Source organism: Typopeltis vanoorti, chromosome 13 (assembly GCF_054136105.1).
Source record: "Typopeltis vanoorti isolate ZY-2024b chromosome 13, IOZ_Tvanoo_1.0, whole genome shotgun sequence".
In the NCBI taxonomy this organism is placed as follows: domain Eukaryota; kingdom Metazoa; phylum Arthropoda; class Arachnida; order Uropygi; family Thelyphonidae; genus Typopeltis; species Typopeltis vanoorti.
In genome coordinates, this window is record NC_143561.1 from 49549149 (window position 1) to 49572089 (window position 22941).

At 34.3% G+C, this 22941-nt stretch overlaps 1 protein-coding gene across 1 annotated transcript in view; it reads left to right on the forward strand.

The window, feature by feature from the left end:
• The window catches only part of LOC150100135 (glutamate receptor 1-like), a 227060-nt gene that overhangs the window by 165577 nt on the left and 38542 nt on the right, over positions 1-22941 (forward strand). The window contains exon 12 of the mRNA XM_090402506.1: positions 4362-4430. Coding sequence (XP_090258632.1) covers positions 4362-4430 — 69 coding nt within the window. The remainder of the gene's footprint in view (positions 1-4361; positions 4431-22941) is intronic.

The following is a 22941-nucleotide window of genomic DNA, read 5'->3' on the forward strand; positions in this document are numbered from 1 at the left end:
TGAAAAAGATAATAAACTTTCTTTCTCAATATATAGAAAACCCACCAACACAGGAAGATTTCTTAATGAGGCCTCACACCACCACCCTTCGCAAAAAATAGGTCTAATAAAAACCCTGAGGGACAGAACTTATATTATTTCCAGCACAGAAAAACAGAAAAATGAAGAATTGGAACATTTAACACAGATCCTCAAAAAAAATGGTTATGAACCCAAGACTATCAAAAAAATCCTCCACACACCTCCTACAAGCATCCCACAGAAACAAGATTTCAAAAACGCCATCACGCTTCAATATATCAAGAATGTTACAGACAAGATGGCTAAATTACTAAACAAACATAACATCAAAGTAGCCTTTCTACCGCTGGAAAAAATTTCAAGATTTCTATATCCCTCGAAACCTCCACATCATCCTTTAAAAAAACCAGGTGTTTATAAAATTTATTGTTCTTGCGTCATCTGCTGCATAGGACAGACAGGAAGATCTGGGGAAATATGCATGAATGAACACCAAAAGGATGTACAAAATAGAAGAGAACACAAATCAGGTCTAGCTTTCCATACCACTTCCACCGGCCACAATGTACTCTGGCAGAAAACAAGCATGTCTTATATAGAAAAAAAACCGTTACATAAGGAAATTTAAAGAAGCTGCAAACATGCTTAGAATTCCAACATAATGCAATAAAAATCAAGGCTTAATTCTACCAAGTTTGGTCAGCTTTGATAAAAAAAAAATATACCTCAGTCAATACTTGGACATTATGATCGTGAACAACAGAACGTGACATCATCCAGCATTGTTTAAACTTAGTACTGCTTTGAATCTGCATTCTGATTTTTTAATTTTATAAACAGTCAGATGGCTACAACTGTATAGTATGAACTATTAATTTCTCTTTTTTGTTGTTTTAACTTTCAGTTACCTTTTACCCCTGAAGATGCAAGTCAAACGACTTACGAAACTTGTTGGGTTTTATTTCTTTATTGTGCTTTTAGCTTAATAAAAAAAATGTAGTCCAATTACCAGAATATGCCTTAAGACAAAATATATTGAAAAATTAGCAAAAGAAGCACAACATGCTGCAGAAAATGGACAAATTAGACAACTTTATCAGATTATAAAATGAATCAACGAAACAAAAAAGCATTCCCTTCCTCATTAGAGACAAACAAGGAAATTATGGTTGAAATTATGACTCCAAAATTGAAGCAAGATGGAGAGAGTATTTTGAATGTAAAGGTAGATACAGGATCTCAACCGGTGCAAAATATTACAACTAGTGTAATACCCACTTTGAACATTTCTGAAGCCGAGATTACAAAGTGATAATATCAACACCGAAATGTTAAAAGCTGATCTTAATACAACTACTACGAAATTACAAAGGTTATACAATGAAATATGGAAGACAGAAAAAATTCCTCAACAATGGAAAGAAGCAGTAATTATAAAAATCCCCAAAAAAGGAGATTTGACCAAGTGTGAAAATTGGAGAGGAATAAATTTGCTTTCAATTCCCGCAAAAGTTTTTCAAAAATTTTAATTAATAGACTAAAAAAGGAAATCGAAAATTTATTAAGAGAAGAACAAGCAGGTTTCTAAACTGGTTATGGAACCATCCAACAAATATTCACTCTTATAAATATAATCAAACAATGCATAGAATTTCAAGCCCCACTTTACCTAAACTTCATCGATTTTAGTAAAGCGTTCAACTCAGTAGATAGAGAGAAACTTTGGAAAATATTAGAAGAATAAATTTCTTAACATTATTAAGAATATGTATAATGACAGCAAGTCTTGCGTGAAAGTAGATGGAAAACTTACAGACTTCTTTATCATTGAAACTGGAGTTAGGCAGGGCTGTGTTCTATCTGGTCTCTTATTTATCATTTTAATTGATTGGATTATGAAAAACTCGATCATTAAAAGAGAGGAATACGTTAGGACTTGACATCCACACTGGAAGACCTTGATTTTGCTGATGACATAGTGCTCCTGTTCTCCAAGTTAAATGACTTACAGCTAAAAACTGATGACTTTGTTCACTGTGCAGAAACTGTGGGTCTTCATATAAACAAGAAGAAAACCAGGGTCATGTGAATAAATGAAAAATCAAATAATGAAATTAAGTTAAAAAATTAAACAATTGAAGATGTTGATACTTTTACATACCTTGGATCAGTAATAAATAAACAAGGCGGCACCGACAAAGACGTTTTACAAAGAATTGCTAAATCACAAAATTGTTTCAGGTCATTAAATAAATTATGGAAAGCAACAAATATTACAGTTAAAGTGAAAATTAATATCTATAAATCTATTGTGCGAGCAGTACTGCTATATGGCTCTGAAACTTAGAAATTTACCAAGGTACAAAGTAATAAATTGGACATTTTCAAAACAAATGTTTAAGAAGAATTTTAAAAATCTCCTGGCCAAATACAATGAGGATCACTAATAAGGAACTTTTAAAGAAAACCTTCTCCAAGTCAATAGATGAAGAGATTTGCCTAAGAAGATGGAAATGGACCAGACATGTTCTTTGCATAGGGATAAACAGAATTCCCCAAGTAGCACTTAGTTGGGTTCCAGGAGGGAGACACTCTAGAGGTCGCCCAAAATTAACTTGGAGAAGTTAACAAGCATATGATGGAATTCAAAATGAAGGGGGAAAGATGGGCGAGTTGGACAGAAGCAAGAGCAGCTGCGAGGGAGGGGGCAGATGGAAAACCAACATTGCAGTCTTATGTACCAGTAGGCACGGTAAGACTTGATGATGATGATCATTGTAGAAGATTACTGGAAAGATGAGAGAGCATATAGATTTGATTTGGCAGCATTACTTAACACAGCAAGTGATGGAAGGAACAAGAGGCACTAGTATTCGACTGAATGAAGTATACTTACTGACAATGATCGGATATCGTGTAACTCTCTGTATATGTATCTTGAAATATGTATGTTTTAAATATAAATCATCATAATCATCATCGACCATTGTCATTCAACTGTCTGTCCATGGCTCTTCTTTCCCATCTCACTCCTGCAAATCTGATGATATCATCAGTCCACTGTGATTTTGGTCAGTGTCATGGTTGTTTTCCTCTCGTGGAATCCAATCCAGTACTTTTTTGTCCATCATCGATCTTATGTTCGAGCAATATGCCCAGCCCATTGCCACTTCAGATGTTTCACTCTTCCTATGATGTCAGAGATTTTGGTTTGATTTCTTATCCACATATTCCTTTTGTGATCCAGTCTTGTGATACCAAGCATACTTCTTTCCATACTAAATTGCTAAATTTCCATACTAAAATATATATATATGTGATTAAAGTTTATAAGGCAGAACATTGGAATAAGTTGATAACATTTATTTACTTAGTAGCACAACATTTCATCCCAATTGTATAGGATTCCTTCAGGTGTAAATAAACAAACTAGTAGACAAAACAGTAAGGACTAACAAAGGTGACAACTGTTATGCAGTTATACAAAAGAGACTGATGTTATTTTTAAAAATATTTCTAATTATTCCGAATGTACATGTTTACACAATCATGCAAATGTTCTTGATTAATGAAAGCTAGGATGTATTCAGACAAGTTAATAATTTGATTAATATTTAAATGTTTAGGATCTAATGCTATTTCCAAAGATTCCCATATTTTTCTTTCTGTTGTATCATAGCAATGATGTATTAGTTCTGATTTATCCCATAAAACTTGATGTCTTATTTGTGAAGTGTCTTGTGGGTCACCTGAAGATAGCATATGTGATAACAAAGCCGAGGCTTCATTTCTGTGGTATTCAATATCTCTACCATGTTCTTCAATGCATTGTTCAATTGATTTTTTTGGTCTGTCCATAGCAAGATGACTGGCAATTGCACCATAGCCGATAAACACCAAGATATTGAAGATATTGGGCTTTGTCGAGATTTTGTTGATCTTAGTAGTGATCTCATCTTAATAAAGGGAGTAAATACTACTTTGATTTTATATTCCTCAAGCATTTTTGCTAGTTTGATGGACACAGAGCTAATATATGGGAGCATGATGAATCCTCTGTTTTCTTCATTAGAAATTTCTTTGGTCTCATGTCAATTAAGTAGTCTGGAGATGGTGTGCTCGTTATAGCCATTTTAAAGGAAAGTGTTTCTTTAATGTTGAAGTTCTTTGGTTAGTTTGTCCTTGTCAGTAATGAGTTGGCAGGCTCTTGCTCCTAGTCTGGAAATGATACCCAATTTTTGAGGTCTATAATGATGAGATGAGGCATGTAGATATATATATATATATATATAGCTGTCAACTCTTTCATATTATATTATTTTTTGTTATTTTTATTTTAGAGCACAGTGTCCAAAGGAACACCACATCTTGGTGTTATTGCTGGCGGTTCAACAGAAGCATTCTTTAAGGTATTTATTTAATTACAATGTACTTTTTTTTATTATAGAACTTACTAACATTATGTTATTATTATTATTATTTCTGCTTTCCATCAGAAGATCTAAATCCATTGAGGATTTAGGTCTCTTGGTGGAAGGAAGAAAGTAATTAAAGTAACTGGCTCTCAGTTATTTTTGTTGTAAGCTATATTCATGTTTTCATGTTTACTAGAGGAAAACCGGAGCATCTGGAGGAAAATACCAACAGTTTAGTCATATACTGTCTCACACTATTGTAGCAACAACCAAAACATGTAATCACCATTATCATCATCATCTTCTTTAATTTTCAGTTGTTTAGGATGGACTGCACTTCCTTACATTCATGTCTCCCTTGTGCTCCTTCTCATCCTTTAATTATTTCCATATAAAGCAACATTCCAACACAAGATTCCAAAAAAAGAATGTAGAAAATTGATGTGGTGATCAAATGATGGGAAAACCAAGAACATGATTGATATGATTACGATTAAAAGAAGATGGATAACATCAGTACAGCAGTGTCGAACTTTTCAAGGAGCGGATATAGTTTAGTGTTTGCAAACATCAAGTTGAAATTTAAAAAAAATATAAACCCCATTATCAGAAACAAAGAGATACAGCAAGAATAAGTGAAGCAGAAATAGGAAGAAGGTACAGAACTGTGTTAGAAGAAAAACTTAAAAGTGTGGAAAAAGAAAAAAAAATTGAATCTAAGAGTGAAAGGAGTAATGAAGCCGATAGAAGACGCAGTTGAAGAAACAGTACCAGAAGAAGAAGAAGAAGATCAAGAAGAAGTGGATTAGACAAGAAACACTGAAGTTAGTACAGGAGAAAAGAATGTTGAAGATAACAAGGGATACATCAGAACAAATTATTATTATTATTATTATTATTCAGGCCTCCATGGAGTCAAAAGACTCATCGTGGAAGGTCCTTCCTAAGAAACACAAAGTCTATCATACTACTCCATGAACTCACTGACTGTTCTCGCTCTCACCACTCCATCAGGCAATGCATTCCATGGTTCAACCACCCTCCATGCAAAGAAACCACTCCTCACCCTCTTGCTTACAGTTTCCTTTCGTAACGTCCAGGGGATGGTCCCTTGTCATCACTCCTTCCCACTGTTCAACCAAGCGAAAGAACTCCCCAGTGTCAATCCTGTAACCACTCTCAACAGTTTAAAAGTCTCAATCATATCACCTCTCCTTCTATCCACCAAACTCTGCAGTCCACATTCCCTCAGCCGATCCTCATAACTATCATTGTGCAGTCCTGAAACCATCTTTGTTATCCATCTTTGTACCCTTTCCACAGTTAATTCATCCCCTTCAAATTCTGGGGACCAAATCTGACAAAAATAGTCCAAGTGTGGTCTGATCAGGGTCTTATACAACGGAATGATAACTGTTGAAAATTGGTGTTGCACTACTTACTGGATAAGATAGTACAACACTATATTTAGTCCTGAAGATATTTTCAGGTGCAAACTTTGTTTGCTCTCACTGGGATAAAGGATTAAACTAAATCTATTATATGGAATGATAACTGTTTTATCTCTTCAGGTCAGTGTCCTTCTATTATTGCAGCAATCCTCTGTGTTACCTTTGCCACCTTTGCAATATGTCCCCTAAATTTCAGGTTTAGAGGAGCAATATAGAAGAAAATATAATGAGGTGAAAAAAGCAGTCAGAATGGATATGTAATTCAAAACATGTAATCACCATTATCATCATCTTCTTTAATTTTCAGTTGATTAGGATGGACTTCACTTCCTTACATTCATGTCTCCCTTGTACTCCTTCTCATCCTTTAATTATTTCCATATAAAGCAACATTCCAACACAACATTTTTTAAAAGGTGGCAACCAAAGCAGACCACAATTAAAGATGATAAAAGCAAAGTATTGATGACAATACGGTTTTGACATTTTTGACAATGTGGTTAATAGCAGAGAAAGCTAGGAGAAAAAACAAAAACATATATGCTTGCTTTGTTGAAAAATTATACAACGGTGGACAAGATACTGTAGTGAGTTATATGAAAAAAAAAACTAGATTTAGATGGCATTGGGAAACTGACTGAAGAATTGAAGCGGATATCACCACCAGGTAATGAATATGATATGGACATTTTAGGAGGAGAGGTAGAAAAGCAATAGGATGGCTAAAACACAACAAGAGTCCTGGTAATGATAACATCACTGGAGAAATTATTAAATATGGTGGTGAAAGTGTGGTTACAGAAATGCACCAACTATGTAATATGGTATGGAAAGAAGGGAAAATGCCAGAGGAGTGGGTGAAATCGATATTAGTGACATTACACAAGAAAGAAAATAAGCTACAATGTAAAAATTATAGAACAGTTGCCTTGACAAGTCATCTTGGTAAGATGATGATGATATTGATGGAAAGATTGAGAACACAATTGGAAGCATAACTTACAGATGAACAAGCAGGATTTAGGAAAGTTAGAACTATAATTCAACAGATTTTGACAATGCAGTTAATAGAAAAGAAAGCTAGGAGAAAAACAAAAACATATATGCTTGCTTTGTTGATTTTCAGAAGGCATTTGACAGTATCGACCAGAAAGTGACATTAGCAGTGCTAGAATCCTATGGAATTGACAGAAAACTAATAGCTATATTAAAAGATGTTTATAAGAATGCAGTTGTAGCAGTTAGAATAAGTGATGATTTGGGGAAATGGTTTAAAACAAGCAGAGGTACTAGACAGGGGGGTCCCAATATCACCTAGCATTTTCATCGCACATTTAGAAAGAGCAATGGATAAAATGAAGGAAGATGCAAAAGGAATATCAGTGCATGGGATGAGAATTAACAATGTGAGATTTGCAGATGCTATTATTTGACATTGCTATTATTGAAGAAGGCAAAAGAGAACTACAAAAAACATTGAAACTGTTAAATGAGGAAGGGAAAAGATTTGGACTTGTTATGAAACTTCGAAAAAAACAAAGACAATGGTATTTGGTGAGAAGAACATGAAACAAAAGATACAAGTGGATGGAATTGATATAGAAAATGTAGAACAATTCACATATTTGGGAAATAAAATGACATATGATTTGGACTGTAAAAAAGAAATAAAGATCAGGATTGCAAAGGGAAGAACAAATCTGAAGGCCATGGATAACATCTGGAAAAGTGAAGTGATTAGCCTGCAAACAAAACTAAGAGTACTGGAAACATGCATCTTTAGCAGTGTACTGTATGGATCGGAAACATGGATAATAAATAAGGAATCAAGAAAAATAATTTTGGCATTTGAAAGAACTTGTTACAGGAAGATTCTAAGAAGAGGATCGGTACAGAAAGTCACAAATGAAGAACTCTATTGGAAGACAACCAAAGGAGAATCTATTGCAGAAGATTATAAAATGGAAGCTGCAATTATTTGGACACATCTGCAGAATGAGTGAGGACTGGAAGATAAAGACATTCATGTTTAGTATTATGAATGGTGTAAACAGAAGAGGTAGACCATACAGAGAATGAATAACATAAAGGACTAGTGTGAAATGGGTGTACAGAAACTATGATGCTGGCACTGGAAAAGAAAGGTTGAAGAAGATAGTGAAGGAGGCATCGGACACCAGTGGGCAGTGAGCCCATGGTTTGGGATGATGATGATGATAATATAAAGCAAAACAAAATTAACCTGTTCAACAGTGCTAATTATATACGATGGAAAAGTGGATGTCCAGAAAGTAAGTTCCGTTTTTAAATATTTTCACTGCAGCACTGCAATCGCAACGGTGTGCATGCATTCTGAGTTTGTTGATTCCTTAGCAAGGTGTTGGTGCCATTTACAGACATTCTTGCAGTCCGTACACTTCTTGGCGTGTGTTTATAATGTCTAAGAAAATCGAATCGCCTGCCGCATGTAAAATTGAATCACCCAATGCACGTGAAATTAAGTCAGTTATCTGTTTCTTGAATGCGAGGAACATTAAAGCATCTGAAATTCATCGGCAAATTATTAAGGTTTATGGACAACACGCACTAAGTGATTCAATGGTACGAAGATGGGTAAGACTTCGACTGGGAACAATTCCCTCATATAGTCCTAACCTCCACCAAGCGACCTTCACCTGTTCAAACATCTGAAATCTTTCCTTGGTGGCTGGCAGTTTCAAGATGACGAGGAGGAGTAGGTCAAAGAAGCAATCAATACATGGTTTGTGTATCAATACACAGGCGTCAATCTTCTACGAGGAAGGTATATAACTCTTGGTGTCCTGTTATGATAAGTGCCTGAACAATGGTGGAAATTATGTAGAAAAGTAGCGAAAGATGTCTACTTTAATTTCCAATAAAGTTTTTTTTTGTAAGTATATTTTTGTTTCTCTGACAGCCCATCGGAACTTACTTTTTGGACGTCCCTTGTACTATTAAATTTCTTATCAAATTTTCCTTGGTGTCCCTATAACTAAACAAAATTTATAATTGATGAAACAGTAAACAATATCCATAACACATTTATCAGTGTTCATGACTAGTCTGACCTTCACAAACACAGTAAATTATCAACAATAATACCAGCTATTCAGCTGGTATTATTGTAGATGGTTTAAACAAAGAGACAGTTATCCTGTAATAATCTTCCTTGGTCCCAAAATCATTAAAATGTTAGTCCTAATTTATAAGCAAGTCATATTACTAATATACACATTCATGCATGCATATGCATGTGCACACACACACACACACCTTTTTTTTTTATTCTGCTATTATTTTTAATGTGTTTAATTTTTTTTAATCTACTTCCACCTATAACATTTATCTGTGTCATTCTTAAGATTATTCACAGTGGCTGTATCTGCCACATTTAGGGAAGGTTTTTTCTGTAAATTTTCTACTCTATCTGTAAACATGGAGCTCATTATTCTTCTTCCTTATTTTTTTTTATTATGCATGCGGGTAGATCCAGACTCATCCAAGTGCAATGGAGATTGGATATTTACATTATATTTGTTATGAAGTAATTTATAAATTTTAATTGAGTCTCTCCCTCTTTTCCTACTAGTCAAAATCAACAAACGACAGTTTACCACTGTCTCATCAACTGTTATTGTTGATAGCAGTATCTGCACTGTGGTTTGGAATATGAATACAGGAAAACCTCGCTTAACGAATTCGATATGAGTGATAATCAGTTAGTGCGATTGATTAAAATGATACTATTTTCCACTTCAAGCAATTGATTAATCAGTTAACGCAATTTTTTTACGTTATGCGAAATTTTACATTACGTGAAATTTTTTGTTGCCAATCTGCAGCAAGTGGCGGCACTTGTCAGTATAGCAGGCAGTGGCCAACAGCACTTGGCAGTTGACTCAAAGCTATCATCGCATGTGCAAAAACTCTGTTCTCTTGCTCAATCACTTTTCCTTCATTTTGCTTTAATTTAGATACCTATAAGGCTTTAATATATCCAATCCCTGATATGAGCCTCCATAGCTCATTTGGTATAGACGAATCCCTTTGGTCGGAAAGACCTGTGTTCGATTCCCACCCATAACATGAAGAACCTTTATCTGGTCTCTTTCGACTAAAAGTGAGTTATCCGGTCTCATACGGAGGTAGCGAGTTTTTTCCACCCGGAAACTCTAGTTTTTCATCCCTCAGAACAGGCAAACTGGCCCCGTGAACATACATTGAACTACAGTCATAAAATACATACTTAATCCCTCATAAGGAGGGCTCCACTAATCCTAAGGGACAGGGGAGGAAAGGGGGAAACCCCACATGAAATAAATAAAACTCCTGATATGGAAAAGAGAAAGACTGATAAAGAAAGCAGCAGTAATAAAAAGAGAAGAAAAGTAATTATGTTAGAGGAAAAGTAATTATGTTAGAGGAAAAGCTGGAAGTCATTAAGAGAACAGAACATTCAGAACAGTTAAGTGAGAATGATCTCCTTCAACTAGAAGAACAGTGTGTATATGAAAAATAAGAAGATAAGGAGTGCAAACAAGAAGAGAATGTTGCGACTAAGAAGCTAACTGCAAAAGAACTTGAACTAGTTTTCAATCACATTGAACATACTAAGGAAATTTTGTTTGATGCTGATTCTGATATGGAACAAAGCTTTGAAGTCTGCTAAAATCTTGATAAAGCGATCGCCAGCTATCGCAAATTGCATGACAAGATGAAAAAGTCAAGCAAACATCTTTACTTAATTTTTTTTGTAAAAAAGTAGCTCAATCAAATGTTTAAATATTAAATAAAAATTTAAGCAATTGATTTTTATTAACTTTGATGATTTTATCCTCTAATATAGCTTATACTGTAAATTTTGTTTTTCAAATTTACCTCTAACTGATGGATGAATTATAATTATTCCTATTGTTTATTGTATTCACTTAACATGATTTTGCTTAGCAAGCATTAATTGATTAATTAATTAATCGCGTTAAGCGAGGTTTTTCTGTATACAGAGAATTTGAAATACACTAGCTGATCAAAAATATCTGGATGCATGCTCAAATATGAAAAGTGTTAATATGTTGATCCACCTTTTTCTGCTATAACAGCCCTCAATCTGTACTAAGTCACTTCCATTGTTCCAGAAGAACATTAGTGAGGTTGGTCAGTGATCTTCAGTAACGTGGCCTGGCTTGTAATCAGCAGTGGGGTTGAGATCAGGGCTCTGTGCAGGCCAGTGAAGTTCTTTAACACCCATTCTTGCACAGATTTGCTTTGTCAATAGAGACATTGTTATGTCGATACAGGAAAGAGCCTTCACTGAACTGTTGCCATAAAGTTGGAAACACAGAATTGTATAGAATGTCATTATAGGCCACAGCTTTAAGATTCCCCATCACTGAAACTAGGAGACCTAGTCTGAACTGAAAAGCAGTCCCAGATCCATGATGTCTCCTCCTCCACCAAACTTCACAGTTGGCCCAACATTTGGGTAGGTAGTGTTCTCTTGGGATTCTTTGGATTATCAGATAAAGATGATGAGAACACATTTCTACTGCTCCAAAGTTCAATGGTGGTTAGTTTTACACCAATCTAATCGACAGCCTTTGCTGATGTTAGGCTTGATGTGGCTGTGCAGCCATGGAAAACCATGTTCTTGAGCTCCCAATGTTTTCCCAAAACTGCTTCTGTTGCCTCTGCAAGCAACAGAAGCAGTTTTGGTGCTTCTGTGCTTGCAGAGGCATTTTTGAATTTGAAGTGAGTGTTTTAACTGAGGACAGTGATTTTTTTGCACCACACATTTTAGCACTTGGAAGTCTCACTCTGTGATTTTATGTAGCATACTAAGTTGTGATTGTGCTGTTACTGTTTCTAGCATTTCCATTTCATGATAACATATCTCTTGCAGTTGATTGGGGCAACTGCAGTTTCCCAAACTGAGTTGACCCTATTATAGTGCCATGTCAAAAGTCACAGAGTTTTTTCATTATGTCATTTCCTTTAAGTGTTTCCTTTTATACCTGTATGAGCCATGATTGTGATGTGTGGATATTTTTTTATCAAGATAGGAAGTGAATCACCACTTAGTTCTGAGCAGGATTAAAACAAATATCATATTGAAAAGAAAGATATGTAAGAAAGTTTAAAAAGAATCATGGTATAGCAGCAGTCAAAAGTAAGCTGTAGACTTAATTATATAAAATTAGTGGAGAAAAAATGAAAGATTCTGAAAATAATAATCAAATCGTGGAGATTCAGTAGCATACTCTGAAGAAAACACTGATTGATTCAGCAAGAGAGGTATGTGATGAAGTTGTCTACAAGGATAAAAAAATCAAAACTTCATGTACTCAGTCATGGAAAAGAAGAAAATGTATCGAACATTCCTTTCAAGTAAGTCAGCAAGAGCTGTCAAAGAAAAATGTAAGACAGTGAAGCAGTGTGTAAAAATAGTTAAACAAAAATCATGGGAAGACTTTGGTAAGAATGTAGAAGATCAATATCAGGACAGTGGCAAAATGTTCTGGAAGCTATTGAGAAATCTTAGAAATGGATTGAGTACTGTAAAAAGAATGATAATGGTAACGATATTTATTCAGAAATAATCACATATACTAAAATATTAATTATAAAAACTTTAATTAATACTTTCCTATATTTCGACATTATATTGCCATCATCAGGGATCAAAAAAATTATATGTGCATGCAAGCACTAACACAGAGCAAATGAGGTTGAAGAAATGCAACAAAAGCCGGGCCAAGAGTCCTAAATGGCATCCCCTAGTGGGCTAAATTGGGTAGTCTTGGCTGCTGGGCTGAAGATTGGAAGATTAATGCTTCTGAGATTTGGGATAGTCTTACACACCCAAATTTGTTGAGGTTTGGAAAGTTTTTCAGGGCTGAGGCAGATTTGAGGAGAACAGCCTTTTGCATTTCTATTTTCTGCAGTATAATAGATTGGCATTCTTCAGCATGGTCAGCAAGTCCTGAGTGGTTGTATTGGTGGAACTGGATGTAATCCTTGTGTTCAGAAATTCTGATATTGGCTGTCCAGTCCGTTTGGCTGTAGTAGGACAGATTGCAACTGCAAGGGATCTGGTAGGTCTAGGAAATGTGGCTGGTCTTTGGTGGAATGGATAAGGGATGCCAATTTTCTATGTGGCCAGTAAGTGGTTGTAAGGTTGTATTTCCTTTTGGGAAGAATCAATCCATTGATCCTCAGCCCAACGGCCAAGACTATCCAATTTAGCCCACTAGGAGATGCCATTTAGGACTCTAGATCTGACTTTGGTTGCCTTTCTTCAACCTGATTTGCCCAATGTTAGTGCCTGTGTGCACATATCATTTTTTTGTGATCTCTGATAATGGCAATGTAACATTGCCAAAATATAGGAAAGTATTAATTAAAGTTTTTATAATTAATGTTTTAGTATACATTGTTATTTTTCTTTCCAAAAAAAAATAATAGTTATGACTAACCAACGTATAAGCCTGTCTATAAGAATGATAAATGGTAATATGAAAACTGAAGATATATTTTAGATGTCTGGAGTAATTACTTTGACAGATTGCTTTTGAATGAAAGTAGTGAAAAAGAGAGAGAGCAGTGGTAAAAAATATTCAAGAGGAATGCAGTCAGAATTATATATCAGTACTTGAGGCAGAAAAAGCAAAGCCATCAGAAACTGGAAATGTGAAAAGGCATCTGGAATAGATGATATTCAATGAGAAATGCTCAAATATGGAGGTATGCAAGTTTTATTTTACAGTGGCTGCACATGATCCAGAAGGATGGTCAGAAGATCAAATTACAGATGTTTGGAGTATAGCTCTGATAATAATAATCATCTATAAAAAGAGAAATAAAATGTGAGAATTGCTGAGAACGTTTCCCACTATGTGTTTTCCAGTTAACATTTGTGTAAGCATATTGGAAAGGAAGCTAAAAAAATTGTGGAGGAGAAGCTCATTTCAGGCTAATAGGATTGCAAAGATCAGATTTTCACTTTAAGACAAATAGTCGAAAGTCGAAAAAAATCACGAGAATATAACAAAGAAAAAAAAAAATCAACTAACGCCTTTTTATTCCTGTATATACGGGAGTAGGCGAGGCCATTTAGCCCTATCTAATTTTTGGAGACTGAGTGGGCAGTTCAATCTCCACTGGTACCCAATCAGAGACAGATGGCCCAAGGCTATCACTAATTAAGCGGTACGCAGTTGAAGAGAGACGGCTCAAATGTGCCGCCATCTCGTGGTCTCTAACCCTAACACAATATATTTAATGTCTGAAATAATGTGGGTTCTACGGTCGATTTTCTTGAGTTTACAGGACGAAAAACCCGAGTTTCCGGGAGGAAAAACCTGCTTGCCCGTGCCAGAGATCGACTAACTCGGGAACCGGTCGAAAAAAGGCTTACAAAAATTTCCTCTAGTCGCCGACTAGACTCGAAACCAAGACTTCCTTCGTGCGGCCTAGCGCGGTGGTGTGCAAACGCCACATCCACTGAGCTACACAGGCTATATAACAAAGATCTGTATTTTAATTTTTGGATCTGATAAAGGTACATGACAAGGTGCCGAGAGAAGAGAAATGCTAAGTTATATGCCATAAGTGGGAAATTACATCAAGCAATATGTAATGTATATTTGAGTTGTAAGTCAGCAGTTGGATTTGAATTAGGTAGAGGAAGATATTTTGTAAAATCAGGTATAAGACAAAGGATTACTGTTGTTACTGCAATCATCTACAATGATTCCATTATGAAAGAAAGTTTTAAAGCAAATGAAAGTTGAGCAGCTCTCAGATGTGAAAGACTAAAATATAAACATTATTCAAGAAAAAATGAAAGAGTTTGAGAACAGGAACCAAACCTTGGAAATTCGGTGGCAAACCCTGAAGAAAACATTGGTTGATTCAGCCAGAGAGGTTTGTGGTGAGATTGTCTGCAAGGATAGAAAAATCAGAACGCCATGGCAGACACAGGAAGTTAAAGAGGGTAATTTCTGTGCACTGGTGTATGCTTTATTAGAACTGAACTGTTGCTAAGCCTTATGAACTTCTATAGGTATATTGCTAGTAGGAGAAAGGGTGAATATGGAAGGCTGACTTTAGTTGCTGCAGATGGAACAAGAGTCACATCTACTGAAGATATGGTGCAAATATTTAATGAGTATTTTGTTAGTGTTTCATGCAGGGCTAAGAGTAATGTTGAATAGCAATTGGAATCAGGACAGAAAACTGGCAGTACAAGAATGGGAAATATTTAGAATTTTAAGTAACCTTGATGTTAATAAGGCTGTGGAATTGAATGGGATATATGTGTTGTCAAGAATATAGCTAGCAAAAGAGCTAGCTATACTCTTGACTTGATTGTTCAACAGAAGTCTGGCAAGAGGCACAGTCCCAGAAGAGTGGAACGAAGGAAAAATAGTGCTACTGCATAAGGGAGAGTTCAAGTCAGTAGTGACAAACTATAGGCTGGTGTGTATATCAAGTGTAGTGGTGAAAGTGTAAGAGAAGCTGTTCAGAGACAGAATACAAGTGTGAATTGATGAGAATCGAAGGCTTCTGAGAGAGCGGCATGAGTTTGTTAGGAGTTATACTTTAGTAACTTGGTTACTTATAATAGGATGATTAGTGTATTGGATGGGGGAGATGTTTATACAGTGATTTATTTGGATTTTGCTAAAACATTTGATCAAGTACCACATGATAAACTACTGTTGAAATTGAGTAGGATGGGATTGTCATTTGTTACTTGGTTACAAGGCTGCTTAACTAATAGGAGCCAGCGAGCTGTGTATGGAAGTGCAGTGTCCCAGGAAAGGAAGGTGATGAGTGGAGTGCCATAGGGTTCTGTTCGGAGAGCACTACTGTTTAACTTATATATCAATAATATAGTTCATGATGTGAAAAGAGATCTTCATTTGTTTGCTGATGATGATAAATTAGGAAGAATAATGTCAGTACATTCTGATATGTTGTTACAAGAGGATTTGAATAGGTTGGTGGTTTTGGGCTGAAGAATGGAGATGTCATTTCAGTGTTATTAAGTTAAAGTTATGTACTTTGGCCAGAGAAGATGGAATGAGGTTTATCATATTGAAGGAACTTTGCTTCAGGAGGTGGCAAGCAATCTGGGCAACTTGGTGGATATGGAACTGAAGTTCAGAGGACAACTCACAAAAGGTGTGATTAAGCAGTTTTGTAACCAAGCTACCAAATGACTATCCAATTCATTCCTACTATAATGTGAAGAATGTTGATGTAAGGATAAGGAGGTGATAGTTCCACTCTGTAAGATGCTATTAATAGGCCTCATTTGGATTTCTGTGCATAGATGATCTGAGGTCACCTGGCTATATCAGTGATAAAGAAACATTGGAGAGAGTGCAGAGAATAACCAAGATCATCTCAGGACTTAAATATTGAGTATGAGGACAGATTCAAGGAATGTGGTTTTCAGAGCTTGGTAGATAGGAGGAGGAGAGGTGATATGAGACATAGAGGTTGCTGAGAGGAGCCTACCAAGTAGGTACAGGGGAATTATTGCATAGAATAATTAGTGATGTAAGAACTAGAAGGTTATTCCTGATGGCTGTACAAGGTCATGTGAGGGAAGAGGTGAAAGGAAATTTTTTGCTTGGTGGGTGGTGAATGAGTGCTCCAATATTCCAATTCGACCTCCTGCAATGACTCTTTGGACTCCATTGAGACTTGAAAGTAATACTAAACATCATTATACCGGTAACTAACTAGACATGTAGGTCTGTTCCGAAAGTTTCTGCAGCAAAATTTTTCTAGCATAACCTTAGAATAAATGAACTCACCACGAGCTTCCAAAAGTTTCAGATTTTGGCATTGTGAAGATGTTCAATGAATTTCTAGTATAATGACATGAAGTAACATGTTTATGTAATAACAAAAGAGTTAAAATGCTAGAAATGTAAAACGTCATATTAAGGAACGAAGAAATACAATGGATGAAAGTTAAAATAAATAACACATGTAAAAGCATGCATTGGGTGGTATTTTTGCATTCTGTAACATAATATTTGTCTAGCCAAGGTCTGTAAATATGAGATTTTTGATGAACAAAGACTAAACTAAGTCTTTGTGCATTGTGCTGACCAGGAGTGCACAGCATTTCGGAAGCCTCCTTAAATTTTCTGACAAAATGTTTGATATCACTTTCTGTTTTTTCTGCATTTCTGTTTTTTTTCCCCCTCCAAAGTAACAGGTGGTTTTCAGTGGTTGTGTGTAAAGCTAAACCTGATTTATGTTTTCTTTTCTTTTCAACATCTTGAAATATGAATGCCTTTTCAAAGAAATTTGCAAATTTCTTTTACATCGGCCAAATTTGAATCGAAATGATTGTCTCTCTTATTCTTATCTTATGTAACCATCAAAGAAATAGTTTTTTAAGAATTTAATAATATTTTATTAATATTAATTTCTAGTATGTGGCAACAATTTTTAATTGGTAATTCACCGACTGCTATGTACTTTGTATTCCATTCTGTTGAACTGTTTGTTCTACACTGATGATGTACTGTTAATTTCAGTACAAAATATTTGTACCTTTATTTCATTCAAGTTAATTACTGTGGCTATTGTGTAATTTATTATTTATTTGAAGAAAATGGGCAACTTTGTCCATAACATTGTGGATGTAAGGGAGGCTGCTGTACCTTTAAAGTCTTCAGTGCAATAAGAACCAGAACATTATCCTGCACCAGGTTTGGTCATCAAAACTTCATGTCATGTAGTTATCACTCTGGAATTTTAATAAAAGTTTGCATTATTACTAGCTTCCTATTTTCTTTTTCTTTCATTGAAATTAATATGTTATTTGTCAGGACTCCAGTATTGTCATATTTTACGTTAACAGCATCATACACCTGTTTTGCTAACCTTCCATTCCTTCTGTGTAAATGATCATATTATCTTAAATTAATTCTGCTCACATTCTTGAATGTTAATAATGCCAAGTTCCTTAATAAAATGTTTCATTTATTATATGGTTCTGTCACTAATGTCCTTCGTTGATTCCCTTATTTCTCAGAACTCTTATATCAGTGTCATTACTCATTGATCAACTGTTTTATTTCTAACCTAATTCTGAGATCTATTAGTTAAAACTGGTTTTCAGACTGTCTTCTATACTGATAGTTTAGTGTTTTGGCTAATTTCTCTTTTATTCCATATAAATTTATTCAACTGGCTTACTACCATACCAGTTTTGCTTATTCTATTATCTATTTCACATAAAAATTTTCTATTATAATTCTATTATCTATTTCACATAACATTAGTCACAGCAAAAAATGTTTCAGTAGTTTATAGCTGAAATATTTTCTCTTGTTCTGTAGCTTCTCCATAGAAATGCATTTGATGTTTTCTATATTCATGCCTGTTTTTGTAGCTTTTGTCTTTTTATTGCTTATTTTCATACCAAAAAATGTTATAGTAGTCAATACTCTTGTACTAAATAGGTTATACTTACAGCCTATACTTAGGTTGTAAGTATAGGCTATAAGTATAATGTCCCTTTCCTCATTTATACTATGTGTTTGTAAAAATACAAAATTCAGAATAGATGTAGAAAGGAATTTTCTTCCCTTTTTTGGCCCTTTCGAATATGAGAAACAAATGACAGAAGTATGAAACTGATAGATTTGCTTTGTAGAATAATCTCACCATAACCAACACATTTTTTCCACATAAAAAGGTTACAAAATGGACATGGATCTCCCCAGATCGAAGAAGTTAGAACCTAATTCATTCTATGCTTATAAAAACTAAATATAAAATCTGTATAAACTCAGCAAGAACTAGATCTTTCCTAGATGTGGCATTGGAAGTGACCATGAGTTAGTTACAGCAACATTTATGTTAAAATTTGAAATTAGAACCATTAGAAAAATAAGAAGACAAAAGTTTAGCCTTATACAACTCAAATCAATTACCACTAAAGAACTGCTTAAAACAAATATTGCTTTTCCTCTTTTCTGAAATCTCTTGATCCTGATGTCCCTTAGAAACAGTTTTCAAGGGTAATCGTTGAAGTAGCTGAAAATATTCGAGGAAAAGAATGCAGTATCAATAATCCTTGGATTACCCTAGAAATATTACAGCTTTGTGATCAGTGGAGAAGATTACATGAACAGCATAATTATCTGAATAGACAGATTAAAAAAAAGAGAGAAAATTTGCAAAAAAGAAGTAGTTATTTAAAGAATCAGCATACCAAATAATTAAGATATTAACAAAGCCATTTGTTCATAAGAGCTGGATAATTGAGAATAAGGATGGAATAAATATTACTGACAATGGCAAAGTATTGAAAAGATGGTATGGTAGCTTGGACCAACAAAATTTAGAAGGAATTGTCGATTGACAATAACTTTATTGACTTACAGAAAGCCTTTGAATCTATTTGGCATGATGCTCTTTGGAAAATTCCATAACATTATGGAATAGATACCAAGATAATACACTGAGTGAATCACTGTACTCATCATCTGAAATAATGTTGAAATCAAATTATCCCCAATGTTATTTAATTGCTTCCTTGAATATGTTGTAAATGAAGGCCTGGAGGAGGAAGACGAATTAACCATATATAAAGTTTTTCCACTTGGTTATATTATATTATATTATAAATTAAAGATGCCAATAATGAAGTAACTTCACAACCGGGCAACTCGTAAATAGAGAATAATGACTTCACATCACTGCCTTAGTATCCCATAATGCAAAGCACATATCCTTATGGACATGTATAATGCTATGCATTATGGGAAGGGGCACTACCCAGACCAGTTTTGACCTTTATTGAGGTCTCATCAGTGGGAGTCAGAACCAGAAGTGATACTAAGGTTGAGGTAATGCTGAGGTCATATTTCCATATACAAATAGTCAAAAGGTGTCACACCATATTATTAAAATAGTCTTGATTAGAGATAGATGTTAAAAGTTTTACCACTTGGTTATATTATAAATTAAAGATGCCAAGAAATTATATTCTTGGCTTCATCCATTATTACTTTCCTTACCATCCTTTGCTTACCCTTCCCATAATTCATAGCATTATACATGTCTGTAAGGATATGTGTTGTATTATGGGATGCTAAGGCAATTGATGTGAAGTCATTAGTTTCTATATAAGAGTTGCCCTGTCATGAAGTTACGTCATGTGCAAACTTTGTTCGCTTACACTTGGGTAAAGGATGAAACCAAGAATATAATTTCTTGGCATCTTTAATTTATAACATCTAAAGTTTTCTGATGATATTGATCTTCTAGCAGAAAACAAATAAGATCTTCAGGAAACTGCCTCAAAGTTAGCTCACACTCTTAAAAAATATGGTTAACAATGTCAAATATCTGTACTCCTGTTTCATAAACTGAAAAAATCCTACTCAAGGATATCAATAGAAGTTGCTCAGTTTAAATATCTGGATAATATCTTTAATAAAGATGGAAGATAAAGACAGGATATTAGAACAAAAGCAACAAAGGCAATCCAAAAACTAAAACCATTATGGACAGATAACAAGCTTACAATTACAAACAAATTACATCTTATTGACATGCTACTTAATTCAGTACTATATGGAAGTGAAACTTGGACCCTTTAAAAGAAGATGAAAAGAGGTTCCTGGCATTTGAAATGAAATACTATAGATGACTCCTAAAGATATCATATCACAAACTTTGAAATAAGACAAATAATCACTTCTTTCACCAGTCCAAAACATATCATCATAACAAAGATTCAAAGGGAACAACTCATTTAGCTTTGTCATATCAGCAGATCTAATGGTCTCCCAATGCAAGTTCTTGAAGGAATTATTCCAGAAATTCAAAAAAGAGGTAGACATAAAATAAACTGTATAGACAATATAAAAAATTGGACAGGTGCTTCCCTTACACAGCAGAGAGCTAATTATCAATCAAGGACTGTGTGGAATATTTCCTGATATCTACTTACCAGTCCTATTGAGGACTTTGGGAAGAAGAAGAAGATTTGTAACATTTTGAAAAGGTTTTCTCTTCTCCTGTATTTCTTTTCCAAATTTTGAAAACTTACAGATTCTTGTTACATTCTTATGATTTCTCAACTGTTTGTCCTAATAAGGAAGTTCTGTTCCTGATAACATTTACTTGACCTGACTTATTCTTTTCTGTTTTTTGGATAATTTTTCTTAAGCCTCTTTCAAGTATGCTTCATAAATCTTACTTGGAAGAATAGCACTCACTAAGAAATTTTCTCTATAATTCTCACATTGTTTTATTTCTCTTTTTATAGATGAATACTTTAATCATTTCAAATGAAATGAGGCCTTCTTAATTATGCAGTGTTACCATGTAAAACTTTTACACCTCTCCTCTGTGTTTCAACATTTGTCATCAAATATCATTCATTCCAATTCTTTTTCATATTTCATGTTGCTGATGGTTTTTTCTATCTCATGTATTGATATTGATTTCCCACTGCGTTATTCTTAAATATTTTCTACCACTATTTTGATACTGCTTATCTCAGTATTTCCGAGTAATTACTCTAGACATCCAGATATGTATATATATTTAGTTTTTATATCACTTTTATCATCTCTGATTTCTTTTTACAGTATCCTTTCCTCTCCAAAGCTTTTCAATAACCCAAGGAACACTTAGACAAATTCATAATATTTATTTTCTGTATTCTTCGCAGTCTTTATATGACTTTTGTTTAGCTACTTGTATGCAAAGCTTAGCTTTCTTACATTTTTCTGTATATTTTCTGAAATATCACTTAACTTCACAAAAACTTTTGATATAATTTCTTATTATTCTCTTCCAGGAATATCTCTAACTTTTTTGAGCCCACCATGAAGCTTGATTTTTCTATCTTTTCAACCAACTTCACCATTCAATGTTTCATTACTGTTTTTGTGAATCTCCAAGGTTTCAATCTCATTTTCAAACACTCATTTTTTAAAATTTTTTTTTTGAATGACATTTGTATATTCAAGACTGCAGTTCATCACTGAAAGTTGCTCAACTTTGATTGTTTTTTAAAACTTTCATGCATATTTTTGTTTTCAACATGATACTCATTTTTATTTGTCTCAAGATTAAATTGATCATCCTATTTTACATTCCCTGCATGTACTCATGTATCCTTAACTGGTATCACTATTAACAATAACATAATAAGATTTTCTTATGGTTTCTGTTCTCCATGTGATTTATTTTATTTATATATTTATTAATTTTTACGTGTCTCCCACCCACAAAAATTTTATTTGTAAATCTATAGTACATTCGTACTGTGGGCAGATAAAGGATTTTTTTTTCATTTTTATTGATTTTATATTTTTTTTTTGTATTTTTACTTATTTTTTACATAGTCCAGAAACCCTGCTCTAGAGACCAAACATGGAATTTTTTTAAAAGCCAGTTCAGAACTCCAGTAAGCAGGGAAGTGATCTCACACCAGGTGATAAAATTCATCTCATGTTAGAATAATTCCTTTTGAAATAGAAGTGACAGAGTACTGATAGAAAATATAGAAGAGGGATGTAATCAGGAGTACATATCAACACATAGAAAAAAAAATCCGAGACCTGAAATGTGAAAAGGCAAACATGAAGAATGCGGAAATATGGAGGTATAAAAGTTTTACAATGGTTAATTCAGCAAGTCTGATCTAAAGTCATATTTCAAATGATTGGAGGTAGAGCTCACGTTTATAAAAAAGAGAGAGAGATGAAATCAAATGTGAGAATTTTAGAGGAATTTCTTTGATCAGTATTGCAGGGGTTGTTGCAAGCATGCTTGAGAAGTAGCTAAGAAAAATAGCATAAGAGAAACTTGAGGAGGAACCAATGAATTCAGTCTAAATAAGGATTGTGAGAATTAGATTTTTTTTTTCCTTTGGTGAAAAATCATTGAGAAATTATGGTAATATAACAAGGATCTGTATTTGCTTCACAGATGTCATTAAAAGATAGTTTTTTGTAGATGAAACATCATGATAAATTGCA